Source organism: Eschrichtius robustus, chromosome 16, assembly GCF_028021215.1.
Source record: "Eschrichtius robustus isolate mEscRob2 chromosome 16, mEscRob2.pri, whole genome shotgun sequence".
Taxonomy (NCBI): domain Eukaryota; kingdom Metazoa; phylum Chordata; class Mammalia; order Artiodactyla; family Eschrichtiidae; genus Eschrichtius; species Eschrichtius robustus.
The window spans coordinates 26,448,093-26,469,196 of record NC_090839.1 but is presented as its reverse complement, the minus strand read 5'-3'; the positions used below and the strand labels follow the sequence as shown (position 1 = coordinate 26,469,196).

The 21,104-nt window shown below is 46.1% G+C and overlaps 1 protein-coding gene across 1 annotated transcript; it reads right to left on the bottom strand.

The window, feature by feature from the left end:
• Nucleotides 1-204: 204 nt before the first annotated feature.
• Nucleotides 205-20,881, bottom strand: SUN5 (Sad1 and UNC84 domain containing 5). The gene is made up of 13 exons (XM_068524940.1): nucleotides 20,796-20,881; nucleotides 18,759-18,817; nucleotides 18,494-18,562; nucleotides 17,429-17,495; nucleotides 16,467-16,528; nucleotides 12,543-12,592; nucleotides 11,219-11,253; nucleotides 10,519-10,627; nucleotides 3,836-3,914; nucleotides 2,777-2,892; nucleotides 2,015-2,182; nucleotides 1,412-1,498; nucleotides 205-336 (listed from the first exon to the last, which is right to left on the bottom strand). The coding sequence occupies exons 1-13, from the start codon at nucleotides 20,879-20,881 to the stop codon at nucleotides 205-207; spliced, it is 1,119 nt and encodes a 372-aa protein (XP_068381041.1).
• Nucleotides 20,882-21,104: the final 223 nt, after the last annotated feature.

Sequence of the window (21,104 nt, the reverse complement as noted above, 5' to 3'; positions counted from 1 at the left end):
TGGAGACTTCATTGTCCCCATCTGTGAAATGGGGCCTCATGGGGCTGCTGTGAGAGTGCCTGGGTACCCAGCACGTGATTGATAATTGCTAACTGAGCTTCAGACATCAAACCCTAGCCCACCCTCACTTTTCGGGGCCAAAAGACACTCAGACTTGGGCAGGGGCGTGAAGAATAAACTTTAATCTCTCTCGGGGTGGGGACTCTAGTTAGGCTGCTCTCTGGGTGGAGTCACAGAGCCGTGCACACGCACTCGGTATAGGCAGGTGAAGCGTGGGTTCCCCCAGTTGCTCGATATCTTCACCTTGACTGCTCCAAAAGTCCTGGGAGGGTGGTTCTAGAAAAGAGTCACAGACAGGAGGCAGCTCGCCATAGGCCCCCACCCGGCCTGTCCAGAGGAGTGTTTGGGAGAGGAAGGGAACACTCCATTTCCTCAGGTGGGGAAACTGAGGCTCAGAGAGCAGAATGTCCCAAAGCCACACAGTAAGTTGCTACTCAGGGGCTGGGATGGAAGGGGTTGAGGCCAGAGGACAGATAGACTGTGATGAGGAAGGCGTCCCAGCACAGCACATACGTGCTCCGGGACCCTGGGCAAACCATGCCCTCTCTGGGCTTCAGTTCCCCGTCTGTAAGAGGGAGGGGTAATATCTGCTTCTCAGGGTTGCCGTAAGCATGAAATGAGATCTTGGGGCCAGATGGCTTACTGGCATCTGACACACAGTAGGTGCTCTATAAGTGTTTCCCCCTCCCCTTTTTGCACCCTCCCCAGAGGGGATGGAGCCCAGTGCAAAAGGGGGCCTTGGCCTGTGAGATCTCACCGGATGGTCTCAACCTCCCAGGGAAAACTACACCAGGGGAAACTGAGGCCCGGAGAGAAAGGGAATGGCCTGAGATCACACAGAACTTTTGGTTGGGTCAGGATTTGGGTCAGGGTCAGCCTGATTCCCAAGCCTAGACATTCCACTGAGTCTCAGGGCCATTCCAGCAGCCACCCTCTGGTCCTGCTTCTGTCCCCAACTCCCTCCCCTCCAGGCCTCAGCTTCCCCACCTGTGGTTGGACCAGGTGCTGATCATGTGGCCTCCCAGTATGGAGACACTAAGTTTGAGGCCAGCAACCCTGGCCTGACGGGCCCCACCTGCTCAACACGTGCTGTCCCTGGGAGGAACCACAGCAGGAGGGATCCTGGGCAGGTCAGGAAAATGGAAGCGAATAGGTCTCCTCAGGGTCCTACTCTAGGCCCTGGGCAGTAGCTCTATCACTCTGGGCCTCAGTTTCCTCATCTGTCAATGGGTTAGTGACAACTGTGCACTGCCTCGGGCTGCTGGGAGATGAAGTGGGGTCCCCTGGGTAAAGCCCTGCACAGGGCTGTGTGTTCATTAGGCGCTCAACATGGGCAGCTTTTCTCGGGTACCTGGAGCCGGAACATCTGAATGGTGTTTTCGGGCTGAAACTGGAATGCCCCCAGGAACACCTCCTCCTTTGGGGAAACTTCCATGCCCTGGAAGTCAGAACCAAGAAGAAAGTGTCAGGCACAGGTAGGACCTCTAGAGGGTGCTGCCTTCTCCCAGCCGAGACTTGCACACCTCCCAGGATGGGGAGCTCCCTACCTCTTTGGGCACTGTTCCACTGCAGCACAGAGTAATGAATAGGAAAGAGCACTGGACTGGGAGTCACAAGGTTAGGGGTCCACTCCTAACTCCGCCATTGACTTGTAGGCTTTGATGCTTCCCTGCCCTTTCTCTGAATCTCCAGTTTTCTTATCCGTAAAATGGGGACTTAATGGTCTCTGAAGACTAAATTGGCTCTGAAAAGCTTGGGTTGAAAGAAAGTACTGTTTACCCCCTTTCCTTGAAGGCTGTGATCTGACCCCGACCCTGGCCATTCCCAGCCTTAAGGTCCAGCCCCTGCAGGCTGTGGGAATTGTGCAGACAGTTTATCATAGCGCCTGGAATACTGCAATTATGAGCTGTCCCCTCCCTCACGTAAGCATCGCTCCCGGCCAGGGCATGCTCACGTAGATGACGAAGTCCTTGGGGGCAGTGTCCAGGCTGCCTGACAGTGAGATGGTCTTGGGGATGTGCTGCAGTGTCAGGTTGGACAGGTAGACCTTCTGGGCCAGTTGGATGGTCACCTGGCCTCTGTCACCCGAGAAGGCCCAGCAGTTGCCAGGCGTCACGTTGGGCTAGAAGTGGCAGATGCAATGAGGGATTTGCTGGGTGGGTGGCTGGGTGAGAGCAGCTCCCTTATCCCACCCTGGCTCGCCTAGACCTCCGCGGCCCTCCTGGATGAGCCAGATCCTTCCTGTCTACAAAGCTTGGCTCGAGTACCACCAACACCAGGAAGTTTCCCTGACCGTAGGCAGCAAGGATAAGCCTTCCCCTCAGCCCAGTGCAGCGAGGGCAGGGGCCTTCTCGGGGCCCTGAGGGTTCCCTGCCCCTCAAGACTTGAGGGCTGGGGGAGGGGCCCCTTCCAGTGCCAAAGCAGGCTGTCCTTGCCCCTGTGCCTGTCCCCTACTCCTGCCTAGCCCCCCCAGGGGTCCCTGCTGTCTGCACTTGCCTCTTGCCCTTGCCCCCTGACTTCTCCCCAGAGCGCCCCCCCTTGCCCCATCAGTTGCCCCCTTTCTCTGCCTCTGCACCCCGCTCTCTTGTTCCTACCCCTACCCCTGCCCCAGGCCCCCACCCCCTGCACTCTCACTCCAACCTCTGCCTTCAGTTCCTGCCCCCAGGCCTCTGACCACACCCCTGCCACTCTCCCCAAGTCCTGCCATTCCTCCTGCCTCAAGGATCACGTCCGGGGGCTGCGCGTAGTTCCACAGCCGGATCCAGTTCCAGTAAGAGCGAGCCTTGTCGTGGTTGTATGTGGCTGACGTTTGCTCGTAGTCGATGGAGGCCCCTGTATGGGAGGTGATGGTGCGGGGGGTGGGGGGGAGGGGTGTCTCAGCTGAGCAGCCCTGGCTTCTGCCTGGTGGAGGGGAGACTCACTATGTGCAGGGGGAGCACTTTGGAAGAGTCACTGGTCCTCTCTGGACTTTAGTGTTCTCCTCTGGGAAATGGGAGTAATAATAGTAACAATAATAGTAGTAATGATAGCATCCATTTCATAGGGTTGTTGTGAGGTTACAAGGAGTTAACACACCAAACTGTTTTTACAGCAGCGCCTGGTGCAAAGTAAGGTGCTTGCTCACTTCCATCAGCCTAGTTACTATAACCTAGTAATTATTGCTATGGCCATTATTATACCCATTTCACAGAGGAAGAAACTCCGGGCCTGAGAGGTTAGACTGATGCCTTCTGACCCTACATCTCCTTGGGCCTGGGGGTGCCTGGGTGAGCTGGTACTGTCTGCACAGGGCAGCCCGCCCTGCCGGCCCACCTCCCCGCCTTCCACGCAGCCCCTCGCAGGGGCACCTTTCACGTCGGTTCCCTCAGTCTGGAACGCTTTTCCCTCCTCACCAGGTCTCAACCCAGCGTCCTCCTTCCCACCCGTCTACTGCAGCCACTGGCCTTATTTTTCCAAGGCACAATTCCCAACTGTAATTGGGCCAGTGGTCAGTCTCCCCAGCCGGGCAGGGACAGATCTGCTGACCCCTGGGTTTGGAGGATGATGGGTGGGGGAGGGGTGGGGAAGGGCCTCCCCACCCCACCTCAGCTGCCATGGGAGAAAACGGAAAACTGTAGCAAGGAGACCAGCTGGGAGGCAGAGGTTAGCTCTGAGGACAGACTTCCCAGCAGCAGAGTGTGCCCCAGACCAGAACTGAAATCTACCCTCTGAAGGGTTTCTGAGGAAACTGGACGTGGGCCGATTGGTGGGGCAAGGTGCGGGGGGAGGCACTCACCTATCGACTTCAGGGCAAAGTCCGGTTTTTCAATGTAATCTCCTTGGATCATCTTCATTATTTTCTGGGCCATTTTTTGCTGAGAAGGCAGAAAACCCAAGCTGTGCACTGGTGCGTTCTTACGGATCATGGTCCACAGGCATGTTCACACCAGGTGATGTGTGCCTTCAGGACCCCTCTTGTCCCTACCTGCTTGTCCCTGCCTGTTCCATGCACAGGGCTGCCCGGTGCTATGCTGTGAGGAAGCCCAGGGCCACCCCTATCCCACCCATGGGGTTACTTAGTATTTTCATATCCACTGTGATGGGATATCACACACGCAGGACCAGGAGTCTCAGTGAAGTTAAGGGCAGGGGATCTGGAGTCAGACAGACCTTTCCTGCTAAGGGCCCTTGGGCTATTTACCGCCCCCGGAGTCTCAATTTTCTTGTCTATAAGATGGGTTGATAATCGCGTCCACCTCCTACTTTTGCAAGGATTAGAGCTGAGACTCATAAAGCCGCTACTATATGCCAGGACTGTCCTCGGCTTCACATATGGTCACTCTTATGCCCTCACAGCAACCCTAGGAGGTAGGTACTATTATCATCCCCATTTTAAGGAGGAGAATCCTGAGGCACAAAAGGGTGACTTGTCCAGGGTCACACAGCTGTTAAGAGGCAGACCCGGGAACTTTGGTTCCCGAGTTCAGGCTCTTAACCACTATGCTCTGTTGCCAGAGAAAGACTGCAAAGCATTTAGCACACTTGGTGCTCAATAATCACTGGCTATTGTTTTGTTAGACTCTTCACAGCTGTGGCAGATTGTATTTTCTAAAAATGGATGCAAAAATGTCTCCCGTTCCCCGCTCTTCCTTCAGTGTGGCTTTGACACCCTTCTCATGGAGACGCGGGACTTCAGTTCCCTCCCCATCGGTCTGGATGGGCCTGTGACTATGGCAGGAGTGATGCTGTACGACTTGTGGGCTCAGTCCTAAAAGGTGAACCGCCTGCTTCTTTGGGGACGCTCACTCTTGAAAGCCAGTTGCCGTGTTGTGAGGAAGCCCGTGCCATACGAAGGGACCACCTATGGGTGCTTCAGTCAACAGCCCTGAGTTCCCAGCCGACAGCCAGCATCAACCTCCAGACGAGTGAATAAAGATTCCTCCAGATGATTCCAGACCCAGCTATTGGGTCACCCCTAGCCTTCAAGTCTTCCCAGCTGAGGCCCCAGACATCATGAAGCAGTGACAAACCATCCCCGCTGTGTCCTGTCTGAGTTCCTGACCCACAGAATCTCTGAACATAATAAAATGGTGGTTTTGCACCACTACGTTTTAGGATGGTTTGTCATGCAGCAGCGGTAGGATAATAGCTAGAGTGTTACAGGGCAGTGATTATTACTCTATTTCGTTGATGTGGAAACTGAGGCACAGAGAGGTAAGAGCTGAGCTCCAAAAGGTAAGAAAAGATATTGCTCATAAAAAGCTATTGCATCAGGGGGCGTCCCTGGTGGCGCAGTGGTTGAGAACCTGCCTGCTAATGCAGGGGACACGGGTTCGAGCCCTGGTCTGGGAAGATCCCACATGCCGCGGAGCAACTGGGCCCATGAGCCACAACTGCTGAGCCTGCGCGTCTGGAGCCTGTGCTCTGCAACAAGAGAGGCCGCGATAGTGAGAGGCCCGCGCACCGCGATGAAGAGCGGCCCCCGCTTGCCACAACTAGAGAAAGCCCTCGCACAGAAACGAAGACCCAACACAGCCAAAAATAAATAAATTAATTAATTTAAAAAAAAAAAACTTAAAAAAAAAAAAAGCTATTGCATCTATAAAATAAGAACAGGAAAATAAGAATATGAAAAGAAGCACTGAGAGAACAAAGAGAAAACCGTTAACGAATTCAGAATATATTAGCAGAAATGAAAAACTCAGTAGAAGTTTTGGTAGATAAAGCTGACAATGTTTTCTCAACTGTAGAGCAAAAAGATAAAGAGAGGAAAATGGGGTGAAAAGAAAAAATTCCCAGAGGATTAGTTTAGGAGTTTGACATCCACATAATAAGGAGTTTCAAAAATGAGAATAGAGCAACCAGGGCCAGGGGGAAATCATCAATTTAATCACATGATTAAAGAACATTTCTTTTTTTTTTTAATTGAAGTATAGTTGATTTACATTGTTATGTTAGATTCTGGTGTACAGCAAAATGATTCAGTTATACACATCTATATGTTTTTCAAATTCTTTTCTATTATAGGAAAAGATGTTGAATATAGTTCCCTGTGCTATACAGTAGGATCTTGTTGTTTATCTATTTCATATATAGTAGTGTGTATATGTTAATCCCAAACTCCCCCTCTAATTTATCCCTCCCCCCTTTCCCCTTTGGAAAGCATAAGTTTGTTTTCTATGTCTGTAAGTCTGTTTCTGTTTTGCAAATAAGTCCATTTTTATCATATTTTAAATTCCACATATAAGTGATATCATATGATATTTGTCTTTCTTAAAGAACATTTCTTAGGACTAAAGAACACATGTTTCCAAATTAAAAGGGTTCCAAGTGTGGCCAGCCCATAGGCACATTATTATGACATTTCAGATATAAGGTAAGATGTGGGGCTTCTAGGTAAGATGTAGTAAGTTACAGAGAACCTATGGTCCCACTAAAAACAACTAGAAAAAGCCAGATAGTTTACTAAATCATATTTAAAAACCATCACTGAGCTATGAAAGAAACAGGAACAGAGGGACTAAAATGTGCTGACATTCTTAAAAAAATCCCTGGGGCACTTGATGATTCTGGGCATGGGGAGGATCTGAGTTTAGGTCAGACAAGGGGCTGCTAGTGGTAAAAGAGAAAGTAGCAAAGTTTTTAACAGTTACATACAGCGGGTGAGACAAAATTGGAGATTTGAGGAGCCTTGACCATGACCAGTTTCCTCCATTAGATGCTAACTGAACCCAAAGACTATGTAAGAAGCTAAAGGGCTACTTTGAAAACTTCTGAAAGGCAGAATAAAACTTCCTGGTCTCACAAGCCTTAGTCAACCAAGTCCCTCTGAGGAAGGGGACCCCAAAACAAAACAAGCAAGAGGTTAAAGCCTTAGAACAGTGATTCTCCTTATTATGTGCCAGAATCACTGAAGGACTTGTTGAAACATAGATAGTTGGTTCCCATCATCAAAGTATATGATCTGGTAGGTCTGGGTGGGGCCCATTAATTTGAAATTTCTAGCATTTTTCCAGTTAATGCGGATGCTGCTGGAATAGGGGCCTCACTGTAAGAACTCCTGCCCTAGAAGAAATGCTACATCAATACTGAGCGGCTACAGCTGTGCTTACCTGAGGGCACTAAACCAATTATGGGTACAATTAGAGGCTGAGAATCCTAGCTTGACCCCGGCAGAGAAGGCCACCAATGGGGTCAGAGATTTTCGTATCCAAAATTGGAAACTCAAAGCCCAGAAATAAATCCACACACCTGTGGTAAATTAATCTTCGACAAAGAAGGCGAGAATATACTGATACAATGGAGAAAAGACAGTCTCTTCAGCAAGTGGTGTTGGGAAAGCAGGACAGCTACATGAAATCAATGAAGTTAGAACACACCCTCTCACCATACACGAAAATAAACTCAAAATGGCTAAAAGACTTAAATATAAGATATGACACCATAAAACTCTTAGAAGAGAACATAGGCAAAACATTCTCTGACATAAATCATACCAATCGTTTTTCTTAGGTCAGTCTCCCAAGGCAATAAAAATAAAAGCAAAAATAAACAAATGGAACCTAATCAAACTTATGAGCTTCTGTACAGCAAAGGAAACCATACACAAAATGAAAAGACAACCTACAGACTGGGAGAAAATTATTTGCAAATGATGCGACCAACAAGGGCTCAATTTCCAAGGTATACAAACAGCTCATACAACTCAATAATAAAAAACCAAACAGCCCAATCAAAAATGGGCAGAAGACCTAAGCAGACATTTCTCCAATGAAGACATACAGATGGCCAACAGGCACATGAAAAGATGCTCAACATTGCTAATTATTAGAGAAATGCAAATCAAAACAACGAGGGACTACCTCACACCAGTCAGAATGACCATGATTAAAAATGCTACAAATAACAAATGCTGGAGAGGGTGTGGAGAAAAGGGAACCCTCTTACACTGTTGGTGGGAATGTAAATTGGTGCAAACACTATGGAAAACGGTATGGAGGTTCCTTAAAAAGCTAAAAATAGAGCTGCCATATGATCCTGCAATCCCAATCCTGGACATATATCCAAACAAAACTATAATTCGAAAAGATACATGCACCCAATGTTCATTGAAGCACTATTTACAATAGCCAAGACATGGAAACAACCTAAATGGCCATCAACAGATGAATAGATAAAGAAGATGTGGTATATATATATATATATATATATATATATATATATATATATATATGAAATGGAATACGACTCAGCCATAAAAAAGAATGAAATAATGCCATTTGTGGCAACATGGATGGACCTAGAGATGATCATACTAAGTGAAGTATGTCAGAAAGAGAAGGACAAATACTATATGATATCACTTATATGTGGAATCTAAAATATGACACAAATGAACTTATTTACAAAACAGAAACAGACTCACAGACATAGAGAACAGACTTGTGGTTGCCACAGGGGAGGGGAGGTGGGGGAGGGATAGACTGAGAGTTTGGGACTAGCAGATGCAAACTATTATATATAGAATGGATAAACAACAAGGTCCTACTGTATAGCACAGGGAACTATAGTCGATATCCTGTGATAAACCATAATGGAAAAGTATGAAAAAGAATGTATATATATGTATAACTGAATCACTTTGCTGTATAGCAGAAATTAACACAACATTGAAATTCAACTATATTTCAATAAAATAAATTTGAAAAAATTGGAAACTCAAGAGGCCTCAAACACATGGCAGTCTTTCCCATCAAGACATTTACCAGGACTTCCCTGGTGGTGCAGTGGTTAAGAATCTGTTTGCCAGTTCAGGGGACATGGGTTCGATCCTTGGTCCGGAAGATACCACGTGCCATGGAGCAACTAAGCCCATGCGCCACAAGTACTGAGCCTGCACTCTAGAGCCCACGAGCCACAACTACTGAGCTCACCCGCCACAACTACTGAAGCCCGCAAGCCTAGAGCCCGAGCTTCGCAACAAGAGAAGCCACCACAATGAGAAGCCCGCACACCGCAACGAAGACCCAACACAGCCAAAAAAAAAAAAAAAAAAAGAAAAAAAAGACATTTACCAATTTTTGAAACTGCACGGGCAGGAGGCTAGAGGGTTAAACTGAAAACCTCTGACTAAATCCTATAAAAATTGCAATCCAGCAGGGAGATCAGCTCGGTGCTTTGTGACCACCTAGAAGGGTGGGATAGGGAGGGTGGGAGGGAGGGAGACGCAAGAGGGAAGAGATATGGGAACATATGTATATGTATAACTGATTCACTTTGTTATAAAGCAGAAACTAACACACCATTGTAAAGCAGTTATACTCCAATAAAGATGTTAAAAAAAAAAAATTGCAGTCCAGGTCTGAACCAGTTCAATGCATGTTTACATAGAAGTGATCAGTATACTTCATCTTCCTTACAAAGAAAAGGGGGAACTCTCCCTGTTTGAAATTATAATTATCTGGAGCATCTAGTTCTTTTGTAAACAATGTCCAGAAAACACTAAAAAATTACCAGACATGAAAAGGCAAGACCATAAGATTGATACTCCAAAGAAAAAATGGAAAATAGGAGGAGACCATAGATGATCCAGATACTAGATTTAGCAGACAAAGATTTAAAAATAATTGTGACCAGTATGTTAAATAAAATAAAGGAAAAGACTGACAGCATAGATGAAATGATGGAGAATTTCACCATAGAATTAAAATCTATGAAAAAGAATCAAATGTATATTCTAGAACTAAACAATGCAATGTAAGAAATTAAGAACTTAATGGAAAGGTTTAAGAGTAGATTGGACAGAACAGACTACAGGATTATTAGTGAACCTGAAGAAATATGAAGAGGAAGTATCAAAACTTAAGCGCATAGAGAAAAAGAATGAAAAAACAAGCAAACCAGGTAATAATATAGGAATTATGCGGAAAGCACTCTAAACTTTGGCGTAGATGTAATTGGAGTCACAGGAGAGGAGATAGATAATGGGGTAGAAACAATATTTTGAGAAATAATAGCTAAGAATTTTCCTAAACTATTGAAAAAAAATCAACCCAGAGAGTCAATAATTTCAGCAATCCCCCAAGCAGATTAAATACAGAACACTGGAGGTAAAAAGAATATCCTACAAACTCTCAGGAATGAAAAGAGATCACACTCAAAGGACGAATAATAAGAGTGACATTAAACTTCTCTAAAGCAACAGTATAAAACAGAACACAATAGTGGAAGTCTTTCAAACTCCTCAGGGGAAAATTTCCTATCTAGGACTCTATTCCCAGCCAAACTATCAATCAAGTGCAAGGGTAGAGTAAAGGTGTTTTCAAACATGCAAGTTCTTAAAAAATTAATATACCTCTTATTTTGCTCTTTCCCAGGAAATTATTGTGGGATATGCTCCACCAAAAGTTGGGATATGAGGAGTGGGGCATCAAACAAAGAGAGATCGAGTGTTTGGGGGCAGAATGGCCAGCATCTCACCTCATCTGACATGGCTTCCATCTTCTGGAGCTTGGCAATGAGCTGATTCAAGTTACCTCGGAGGTCCTGGATTTCCCCAGCATGATGTCGCACCTTCTCTTGGTACATCCTTATAAGGAAGGAGTGAGAATATGGACTGACCAATTTGTGATGCTGCTACTTTTACCCTCAGCTTCTACCTTTGCCAGTCAGCCCACAAAGAACTAGCTTCACATTTTTCCACTCTCATGGGCCCATCCCTGAACCTACCCAGAAAGTTCTTATCTCTAAAATATTACTCATGCTCTTCCTTCTGCTTGGACTGTCCAACTATCCTTAAACCCAGCTCATTCCTTCTAAATATTTGAGTATTTTGTCTGCATTTAAGGATGCTGCCACCAGGTGGTATCTTGTTGGTTAAAATTTCTTACTTGCTGAGCACTAACTATGGGCCAGGAACTATTCAAGAAAGTTTACACCTTCTTTAATCCACATAATTACCTAGAACAAGGTGGATGTTATACCTCACTCATAAATGGGGACTCAGAGGCCCAGAGATGTGAAGTGACTTGCATAAGTTCAGCCAGGTAGGAAGTATGGAAGCTGGGATTTAAACCCAGGTTTTCTGGCAGAGCCCACATTCTTAGCCAATACATCTCAGGTCCTGGCTATAGCTCTGGTTTTTAGGTGATAATAGGACTATTTAGCAGATTCTTCTTACCTCAAGCTCTGCAGTGGACTATTTATGCTGTCATCCTGGTGGGGTGTTGAGGAAAGCAAGGGATCTTCTTCAGATGGCCTAATCTGGGTCCAATAGAGTTTCATCCATCCATCCTCCCGCAACCATAAATCCATCCGTTCATCCACTTTCCTATTTATTCTTCCACCCACCGGCCCACCCATCCACCTGCCATCCATTCAAAATCCAATTTACCCTTCTTTTTATTCATCCATCCACATACACTTCCATCCACCCTTTCCCATCCATCTGCTCCTCCATTTATCCAATCTTTCTCATCCATCTACCCTCCTATCCATCTGCCTTACCTTATCCATTGACCCCCTCATCAATCCATGCATGCATGCACCCCTCTACCCTCCCATCTATCTACCATCCCACTCAACTATCCATTCATCCATCCGTCCATTTACTCACCCTATACCATCTGCCCTCCCATCCATCCACTCTCTCATCCATACACTCTTCCATTCATCGATCCATTTTTCCCCTTATCCATTTCCCCCATCCCTACCTCCATTACTTCCATCCCCCATCCATTCACATTCCCATCTGGCCGTCTAGACATCCAGCATTGATCGTGTCCACCTTGTGCCTAGCATTGACGTGGACATCGCTGGAATGAATCAGACCTGGCTCTGCCTTCAAGGACTCCCAACACAGTTGGGGAAATAGTTATGATTACAAAAAATGGCATTTATGTTTACAGAAAATTGTGGGAGAGGGGAATGTGACTACCTCTGCTTAGCTGTTCCTGGAGGAGGTGACATTTTAGCTGGATCTTGAAGCATATATATGATGAAGTTCATGAGGGGAGAAGAGGAGAGGGAAGGACAGGCCCATCAGATCCCCTTTCTCTCTAGGGCTCTTTGCTGTCCTTAGACAGGGAGCTCTGGCCCTTGATTTCCTCCTCCTTCTTCTCCAGGAACCACAAAGCAAATGGTCTCATCTCAATTAAGCAGAAGAACAAACTGCCTTGAGTAGAGAGAGAAATGTGTTCCCCGGCCTCACCGTCCCACTCTAGGTGGGGGCCTTGATAAAGAAGAGATGGGTCACTTCTGGGGATGAGTGACAGGAGAGGCGTCCTGGAGGAGGAACTATGCATCTGGTCCTCAAAAGTCACGTTTTGGCAGGGGAAATGGGTTCCGGGTGGGTGGCATGGCAAAGGCAGAGATTTGGAGCTGGAATGAGTCAGGAACTGAGTAGGGTCCAGATGTGGTTAGAGTGAAAGGAGCTTATGAAGGTGACATTGACTGGCTGGGGTGAGGCCAGTCAGTGGTGGGGCCTGAAGAGAGCACACACTCACCTGCCAGATTTCCACTTTGGACGGCAAGTGCATAGAAAACACCCAGAATCCTGTGGGGATGGGGGAATGAGAATGAGCCATTTAAGATGAAAGGTTAAGAGCTCTGGAGTGAAGCCATCTGGATTCAAATCCCAGCCTTACTAGCACTTGGGAGAAGTTACTTAATCTCTCTACACTTCAGTTTCCTCCTCTGTAAAATGGGAATAGCAGTAATATCCACTTCATGATTGAATGATATCATATATGCAAAGTGTCTCACATAAACCAAATAATGTCTCCTCTCCCTCTCCTGTCTCAATCTTACTGAGGATAATTGGCAAAGAGAAGAAAAGGGGGTGTGGTCTCCCCTGCATTTTATGATCTCTGTGCTGCCTGAAATCTCATTATTCAAGCCATTATTAAAAGCTTGTAAAACTCATTGGTTGTTCATGATAAAACACTCAACAAACCAGGAATAGAATGGAACTTCCTCAGTCTGAAAAAGGCCATTTATGAAAACCCACAGTTAACATCATACTTAATGGTGAAAGACTGGAGGTCTGCTCTTGCCGTTTTTCTTTCTTTCCCTTTCTTTCTTTCTTTCTTTCTTTCTTTCTTTCTTTCTTTCTTTCTTTCTTTCTTTCTTTCTTTCTTTCTTTCTTTCTTTCTTTCTTTCTGTCTTTCTTTCTGTCTTTCTTTCCTTCTTTCATCTTCCTTCCTTCCTTCCTTCTTCCTTCCTTTCTTTCTTTCTCTCTCTCTCTTTCTTCCTCCCTTCCTCCCTCCCTCCCTCCTTCCCTCCCTTCCTTCCTTCCTTCCTTCCTTCCTTCCTTCCTTCCTTCCTTCCTTCCTTCCTTCCCTCCTTCCTTCCTTCCTTCCTTCCTTCCTCCCTTTCTTTTGACAGCACCGTGCAGCTTGTGGGATCTTAGTTCCCAGACCAGGGATTGAACCTGGGCCCTGGCAGTGAAACCAACGAGTCCTAACCACTGGACCACCAGGGAATTCCCTGCTCTTGCCATTTCTATTTAACACTATCCTGGAGATTATAGCCAGGTCAATTAGTCAAGAAAAAGAAATAAAAGGCAGATGACATGATGTTGCATATAGAGATCCTAAAGTATACAAGACTGGGTGTCTTGCCCAGTGTCAGCAGTAACACATGAATTTGGCAAGGTTGCAGGATACAAGATCAGTACACAAAAATCAATTGTACAGTTGATCCTTGACAACAAGGGGTTGAACTGTGGAGTTCACTTACACACAGATTTTTTTCAATAAATATACCATCGGCTCTCCATGTTGGGGTGTTTCACATCTGCAGATTCAACCAACTGCTGGTCTAACTTTCCATCTGCTGTTGGTCAAATCTGGTGATGCAAAACCTGCAAGTAAGGAGGGTTGACTGTATTCATTGTACCACATGATTTTATATAAGGGATTTGAGCATCTGCAGACTTTGGTATATACAGGGGTTCCTGGAACCAGTCCCCCTGAGGATACTGTATTTCTAAACACTAGCAATGAACAATCTGAAAATGACATTAAGAAAACAATTCCATTTATAAACAGAATGTCAAAGAATAAAATACTTAGGAATAAATTTAACAAAAGAAGTACAAAATTTGCACTCTGAAAACTACAAAACATCGAAAGAATTAAAGGAGGCATAGAGTTATTCATCAATAATGGAAAGACAGCCCAATGTTCATGGATTGGAAGACTTAACATTGTTCAGGTGACACTACTCCCCAGATTCATGTGTGGATCAATGCAATCCCTATCAAAATCCCAATGACCTCTTTTGTAGAAATGGAAAAGTTGATCCTAAAATTCATATTGTAATGTAAGGGACCCATAATAGCCAAAACAATCTTAAAAAGAACAAAGTTAGAGGACTTGCACTTCTACATTTCAAAACTTACTGTAAAGCAACCAATCCAGGGTAGTACTAGCAAACAGATAGACATATATGTCAATAGCATAGACTTGAGAGTACAGGAATAAACTCTCATATTTATGGTCAATTGATTTTCAGTAAGGGTACCAGACAATTTAATGGGGAAAAGAATAGTCTTTTCAATAAATGGTGCTGGAACAACTGTATATCTACATTCAAAAGAATAAGGTTGGACCCTTACCTCACACCATATACAAAAATCAACTAAAAAATGAACCATGGACCTCAATGTAAGGGCTAAAACTATAAAAATTTTAGAAGAAAACATGGGAGTAAATCCTCATCACTTTGGGCTAGGCAATGGTTTCTTAGATATGACACCAAAAGCAAATATCACAAAAGAACACACAGATAAATTGGACTTAATCAAAATTTACAATTGGCCTTAATCAAAGGACTTTATCAAGAAAGACAACCCACAGAATAAGAGCAAATATTTGCAAATCATATATCTGATAAGGGACTTGTATCCTGACTATATAAGGAATTTTTAGAACTCAATAATAAAAAGTCAAATAATCCAATTTAAAAATGGGCAAAGATCTGAATAGACCTTTCTCCAAAGATGATATACAAATGGCCAATAAGCACAAGGAAAGATGCTTAACATCATTAGTCATTAGGGACATGAAATAAAAACCATAATGAGATATCACTTCACATGACCTAGGATGGCTGATAAAAGACAGACAATAATGATTGGAAGGGAGATCAGCTCAGTGCTTTGCGTCCACTTAGAGGAGTGGGATAGGGAGGGTGGGAGGGAGACGCAAGAGGGAGGAGATATGGGGATGTATGTATATGTACTGCTGATTCACTTTGTTATACAGCAGAAACTAACACGCCATTGTAAAGCAATTATACTCCAATAAAGATGTTAAAAAAAAAAAAAATGATTGGAACCCTCACACATTGCTGGCGGGAATGTAAAGGGTGCAGCCATTTGGAAGAGAAGTTTGGCAATTCCTCAGATAGTTAGAGTAATCCAGCAATTCTACACCTAGGTATATACCCAATAAAATTGAAAACACGTGTCCATGCAAAAACATTACAGGAATGTTCATAGCAACTTTATTAATAACAGCCAAAAAGTAGAAACAACCCTAATATCTATCAGTTGATGGATGGATATACAAAATGTGGCTCACCCATACAATGGATTTTCAGCCATAAAAAGGAACGAAATGCTTACGTATGCTACAAAATGGATGAACTTTGAAAACACTGTAAGTGAAAGGAACGAAAAGACAACGTATTGTATGATTCTATTTATGTGAAATGTCCAGAATAGGCAAATCCATAGAGTCAGAAAATGGATTAGTGGTTGCCTAGGTCGAAGGGGAGGGGACATGGGGAATGACTGCCAGGGACTGGGAAGTTTCCTTCGGGGGCAGTGAAAATACTGGAATTTGTTAGTAGTGATGGGTGCACTACTTTGTGAATATACTAAAAACTGCTGTATTATACATTTAAAAATGGGGTGATTTATGGTATGTCAAGTACGCCTTAATAAATGTATTTAAAAGAATCTTATCTGTTGGGTTATGTTGCCTAGGAATTTCTAATTTCCTAGGAAGTTCTCCCCCGGCTCCAAACCCCGTGGTGCCCTTAAGTGGAAGGAGGAGATTCCTTTGCTTGAAAAAGCAAAGCTGTGATGTGGAGGCGGTGGTGGTGTCTAGTAGGAAGCCATAGAGACCCAGAGAGAGAGAGAGAGAGAGAGAGAGAGAAATAATTATCATCACATGGTCTGGGGAGAGCTTTACAGTTTTCCAAGTTTTTCTTAGCTTTCAAAGAATTTTCTTAGTCATTGTTTCATTTAATCTTCCGAGCAACACTGATTAGACAGATGAGGAAACTGAGGCTCCTAGAGGGGCAGTGTCTGACCCAGTGTCACATAATCAGTGCCAGAGCCCTCACTCTTTCCCTTCCCAGGATGGGCAAGAGCCCAGGGATACCTCCACCTGGGATGGGGCAGGGCTCTGGACACGCACCCAAAACACAGAGAATCAGAACACCTGTCTTTTCCACGAGCTTGTGGAGGAACAGCTTGCATCTGGAAGACAGAGAAGCAGTGGTCAAGGCGAGGTAGGGCTTTGCACAGCCTAGTAAGTCTTAGCCTGGCTCTTGCCCCGTTCCCACCCCAAGAGACAGGTTCCTTCCTGGGCAATGACACTCTCTCCCTAATGCTGGCCGTATTCTGCGGCTCCACAGCATTTCCGAGGAAAGGAAGCTCTTACCTCAGTATCTGGGGCCATCAGAGATCAACTCACAGTGGTCACCCATGTCCTTCTCACTCCCTCTCTCCGTCTATATACTGTTTGTCCCCTCCCTTCTTCTCTCCCGGGAAATGCACCCTTCAGGGTTTCGTTCAAATGTCCCCTCTGCCTACAACCCCCAGAGTCAACACTCCCAGCTTGGCACTCTTTTTGGTGTCTGCCTGCCCCACCCAACTGGGAGCTCATGAGTGACGGAGGCCAGGTTGGGCCCAGAGCAGGCATTAAGGAAGCGTTTAGAATATAAACTTTAAATGAATGAATGAGGTGGAAAACTCTTGCAGGAATTTAGAGGCATTTGCATGGGCAGGGAACAGAAAGGGAAAGAATGGGACAGGCGTTGCAGGCAGGAAGAACAGCCTGTACAAAAGTATGGAGGTGGGAAGAGGAACAGTGGGTCCAGGGAGTGAGAATCCTAGCCTTGCTGGCCCAATGGATCCACAGCAGAAAGCAGGATAAGAGGAGCTTGGAAAGAAAGGGTGGGACAAGATTTCAGAGGGCTACAGGCTGAGGTGCTGGAGCGATGGGGAGCCACACTGGGGTCTGGGGGGAGGCGATCCGATAAAAACCAGGTTTGAGATAGCTTATCTGAGGGGAGGTCCAAACCAGTGATGGGGTTGCCATGGTCACCAGCGCACAGTTCCAGCCCCCATAACCCTCCCCTCACCTGCCCTGCTCACCTGCAGGTGTTGAACAGAACCTGGTGGGCCTGAGTCCTCAGGAAGCAAGCCAGGCAGGTGATCCAGGCTGTGGAGAAGACAGGAGAGCAGTGAGTAGCTGCACCCTCATTCTTATCCTGCAACAACTCACAGGGGCGAGACCCTGTTGTTGGGAGACCCTCTCAATTTGCTATTCGAGCCCAGGACAGTCCTTTGCTCTACTTATGGGTAAGCACCAGCTTGGAGTGAGTACTGGAACTACAGTAAACCCACTAGCAACCGGCGGTTAATAAACACTTAAAAGTGACTCAGACACATGAAAAGTCTGAGATGTCCTTGCTAATGTCCATTCCCAGACACTGAGAGCTTCTCAGTAGAAGAGTCTTTGTCTGGTTCATCCCCGGCTGCCTAGCATTGCCCCGCATTGGGGAGCTAGGCAAAAAGTAGGGGTTCAGGATGGATGAATAGGTGGAAGGATGCATGGATAAATGGAAGAATGGGTAAGAGAATGGCTTGGAAGATAGATGAATAGGAAGATGAATAAGAAGATGGGAGAATGAGAGGGGCGTTAGAAGGATGGATGGGTTGATGACTGGACGGATGTGAATATTAACAAATAAAGGTATGGGTGAATTGATGGCTGACTCAGTGAATGGATTGGAGGGATGGATGAACTAATGGGATACATGGATATTCCAAAAGGTGGATATGTGAACAGATGGTTGGGTAAATGACTGAGTGGATGAATAGTGGAAGTGTGGCTGGATGAACATAGAAGACTGATCTTTAGGGTGTGGTCAGAACCATGTCCTTGAAGTGAGGGTGAGTTGCATCGAACCATTCCCATGACCTCAGGGACCAGCCTGGTGGCAGAGTAGAAGAGGGCTGGCAGTTAGCTTCTCCTCCAAACAGCAAGTCTCTCTCCTAGTCCCTCTCTCCGACCGCCAAAGAGATCCTCGCTGGAATGACACCCCTGACACCTCTGAAGGGAAGACCTCCAGAGCTCAATCTGCAGCCTGACTTGAGGCTGGGCCCTCTTCCCAGGCCCATGTTGATGGCCAAGGCAGCTCTTCAGTGTATACGTACACATACATCCCAGCATGCCCTGGGTCAGGCCTGAGGCAATGATGTGGATAGGCAACAGGAAGGCGTCACCTGCAAAGAGCACAGGGCTGTCATGTCACTGCCAGCCTCTGGGACATGGTGCCTGCAGACACCAGGGGAGCATCCCTGCCCCCTGCCCTGCCCCGCCCCTTGCTGGGTGACCCTGGGTTGTCCATTTGACATCTTTGAGCCTCAGCCCCTCACTGCCCACAAAGACCCTGGGATCCCCTCTCCCCTCCCTTCTCACTCGTGTTTGACAAAGGCTCCTCTGTCATCCTGCAGATGTTCCGGCCTCGTTGGATGATCCTGGCAACAACAAGATTCACAATTGCATTTTACAACTTACGAGAAGCGTGGTGTCCCCATTTTCCAGATGGAGAAACTGAATTGCAGAAAAGTTTGCTCACGACCACAGGACTGCGAATCAGGGAGAGACCCAGGTCTGGCTGACCCCCGATGCAGGTCTCTTTAGAGGAAAGGACTCAGTTTGCTGTGGCAGTCTTCCAAAAGCCACTCCCTCCTCTTACTGGCAGAAGGCTGATATTGGTCCTTTGTCCCCTTCTCCCCCGAGTGATTTAGATGGTCCTGATTGGTCTCAGCCTGTTGTATTCTCAGTCCCCTTGCTGTTGGCACAAGGATGGGGAAGTCTGCAGGGGTGAGGTGTGGGGGTGGATACAGGGGTCTGGGACTTGGAGGAAAAGTTTTCTCATTGCTAAGCTGAGACCTGCAGGATGCAATACCCACTCTCCTTCCACCCTATATGGCCATGCTTCTGTGTGACCCCTGGGACAGTGGTAGCCATCTTGTGACCATGAGAGGAGGCCAAAAGGGAGAGCAAAAAGATGGCAGGAGGGACTTCCCTGGTGGCGCAGTGGTTAAGAATCCGCCTGCTAATGCAAGAGACATGAGTTTGAGCCCTGGCCCGGAAAGATCCCACGTGCCACGGAGCAACTAAGCCCGTGCGCCACAACTACTGAGCCTGCACTCTAGAGCCCGCGGAGCCACAACTACTGAGCCCACGGGCCGCAACTACTGAAGCCTGCGCGCCTAGAGCTTGTGCTCCACAACAAGAGAAGCCACAGCAATGAGAAGCCCGGGCACCGCAACAAAGAGTAGCCTCCACTCGCCGCAACTAGAGAAAGCCCGCGCGAAGCAAAGAAGACCCAACGCAGCCAAAAATAAATAAATAAATAAATAAATAAATAAATAAATAAATAAACTTAAAAAAATAAAGATGGCAGGAACCTGCGTCTTGGCTGGCACTGCAGAGCCTCAGAATTAATGTTCTCTGGAGCCACCCATATCTTGGGACCTTTGAATATGTGAGATAAATTTTCTTTATTCCTTTAAAATTTTTTTAATTGAAATATAGTTGCACAATATTGTATAAGTTACAGGTGTACAATGCAGTGATTCACAGTTTTTAAAGGTTATAGTCCATTTATAGTTATTGTAAAATATTAGCTATATTCCCTGTGTTGTACGTTTTTCTTTCTTTTCTTTTTTTAAAATTTTTATTGGAGTGTAGTTGCTTTACAATGTTGTGTTAGTTTCTACTGTACAGCAAAGTGAATCAGCTATACGTATACATATTTTCTTTATTTCTTAAGGTAATGCTCTCCAAACATCATTTTTTATTATACTCCCAATGTTGTTTATATATATATATCTATATATATATCTATATATATATCTACAAGTGTGCTGATATATTATTTGTCCTTTCAAATGTACAAGCTTTATTTATACCTTCCTGAGGAATATAAATTAAAAGAGGATGAGCTAAAGGAAAATACATACTGAAGTTCTAATAATTTTTCCCCTTACCCCAGTGAACTGTTTTGTATACCCTCTTGGGATATACACCTGTTCTGGGGGCCCAGAGGAAGGCATCATTTTGAGTTGGAATTTCCATCACCTGCAGCCAGAGGTCTCCTACAGATAAAGATGGCAGAGATGTGTGTTTTCTCATTTACTATCTGTCTCCCTCACGTGAGCTCCACAGGGGCAGGGAGCACACCCATCTGGTGCAACACCGTGCTCCCAGCACTCTGCCCAGTGCCTGGCACACAGCAGGTGCTCAGTAAACACGTGCTGAAAGGATAACTGCTCCACCACTTCCTGGCCGGGAGACTTTAGGAAAGCCACCATCCAATCTCTCTGACCTCAGGTGCTGCATCTGTAGGCGCAGCTGGTAATGCCCACTGGCTTCCAAGAAAAGGCTGAGGGGCAGCATTTTGTAAACTGTCAAGGGCTGGGCAGAGGGAGGGGATGCTGTCCTCACCTCCTGGGTCTGACCTCCCTGGGGACGTGGACCACATTTTCGGGTGGGTCACACGAGTCCCCAGGGTTCCTTGAGGACCGGGGCATCGATGTCCTTCTCTAGGACAGGGAATTGGTGGCAGGGCTCTCTGGGAGTCGGTGAGGAGGAAGTGGCCACTTCTGCTGCCACCTCCTAGCGTTCCCTGGAAGGTGCCATGTGGAATCTTCCCTGGGTCAAGGGGAGCTGTTGGCACTGTGACCTCACAGAGCAGGTGGGGATGGTCAGCCCAGTCTCTAGCTTGGCTCTGGAACTTCCCCTTGGAGGAACCCA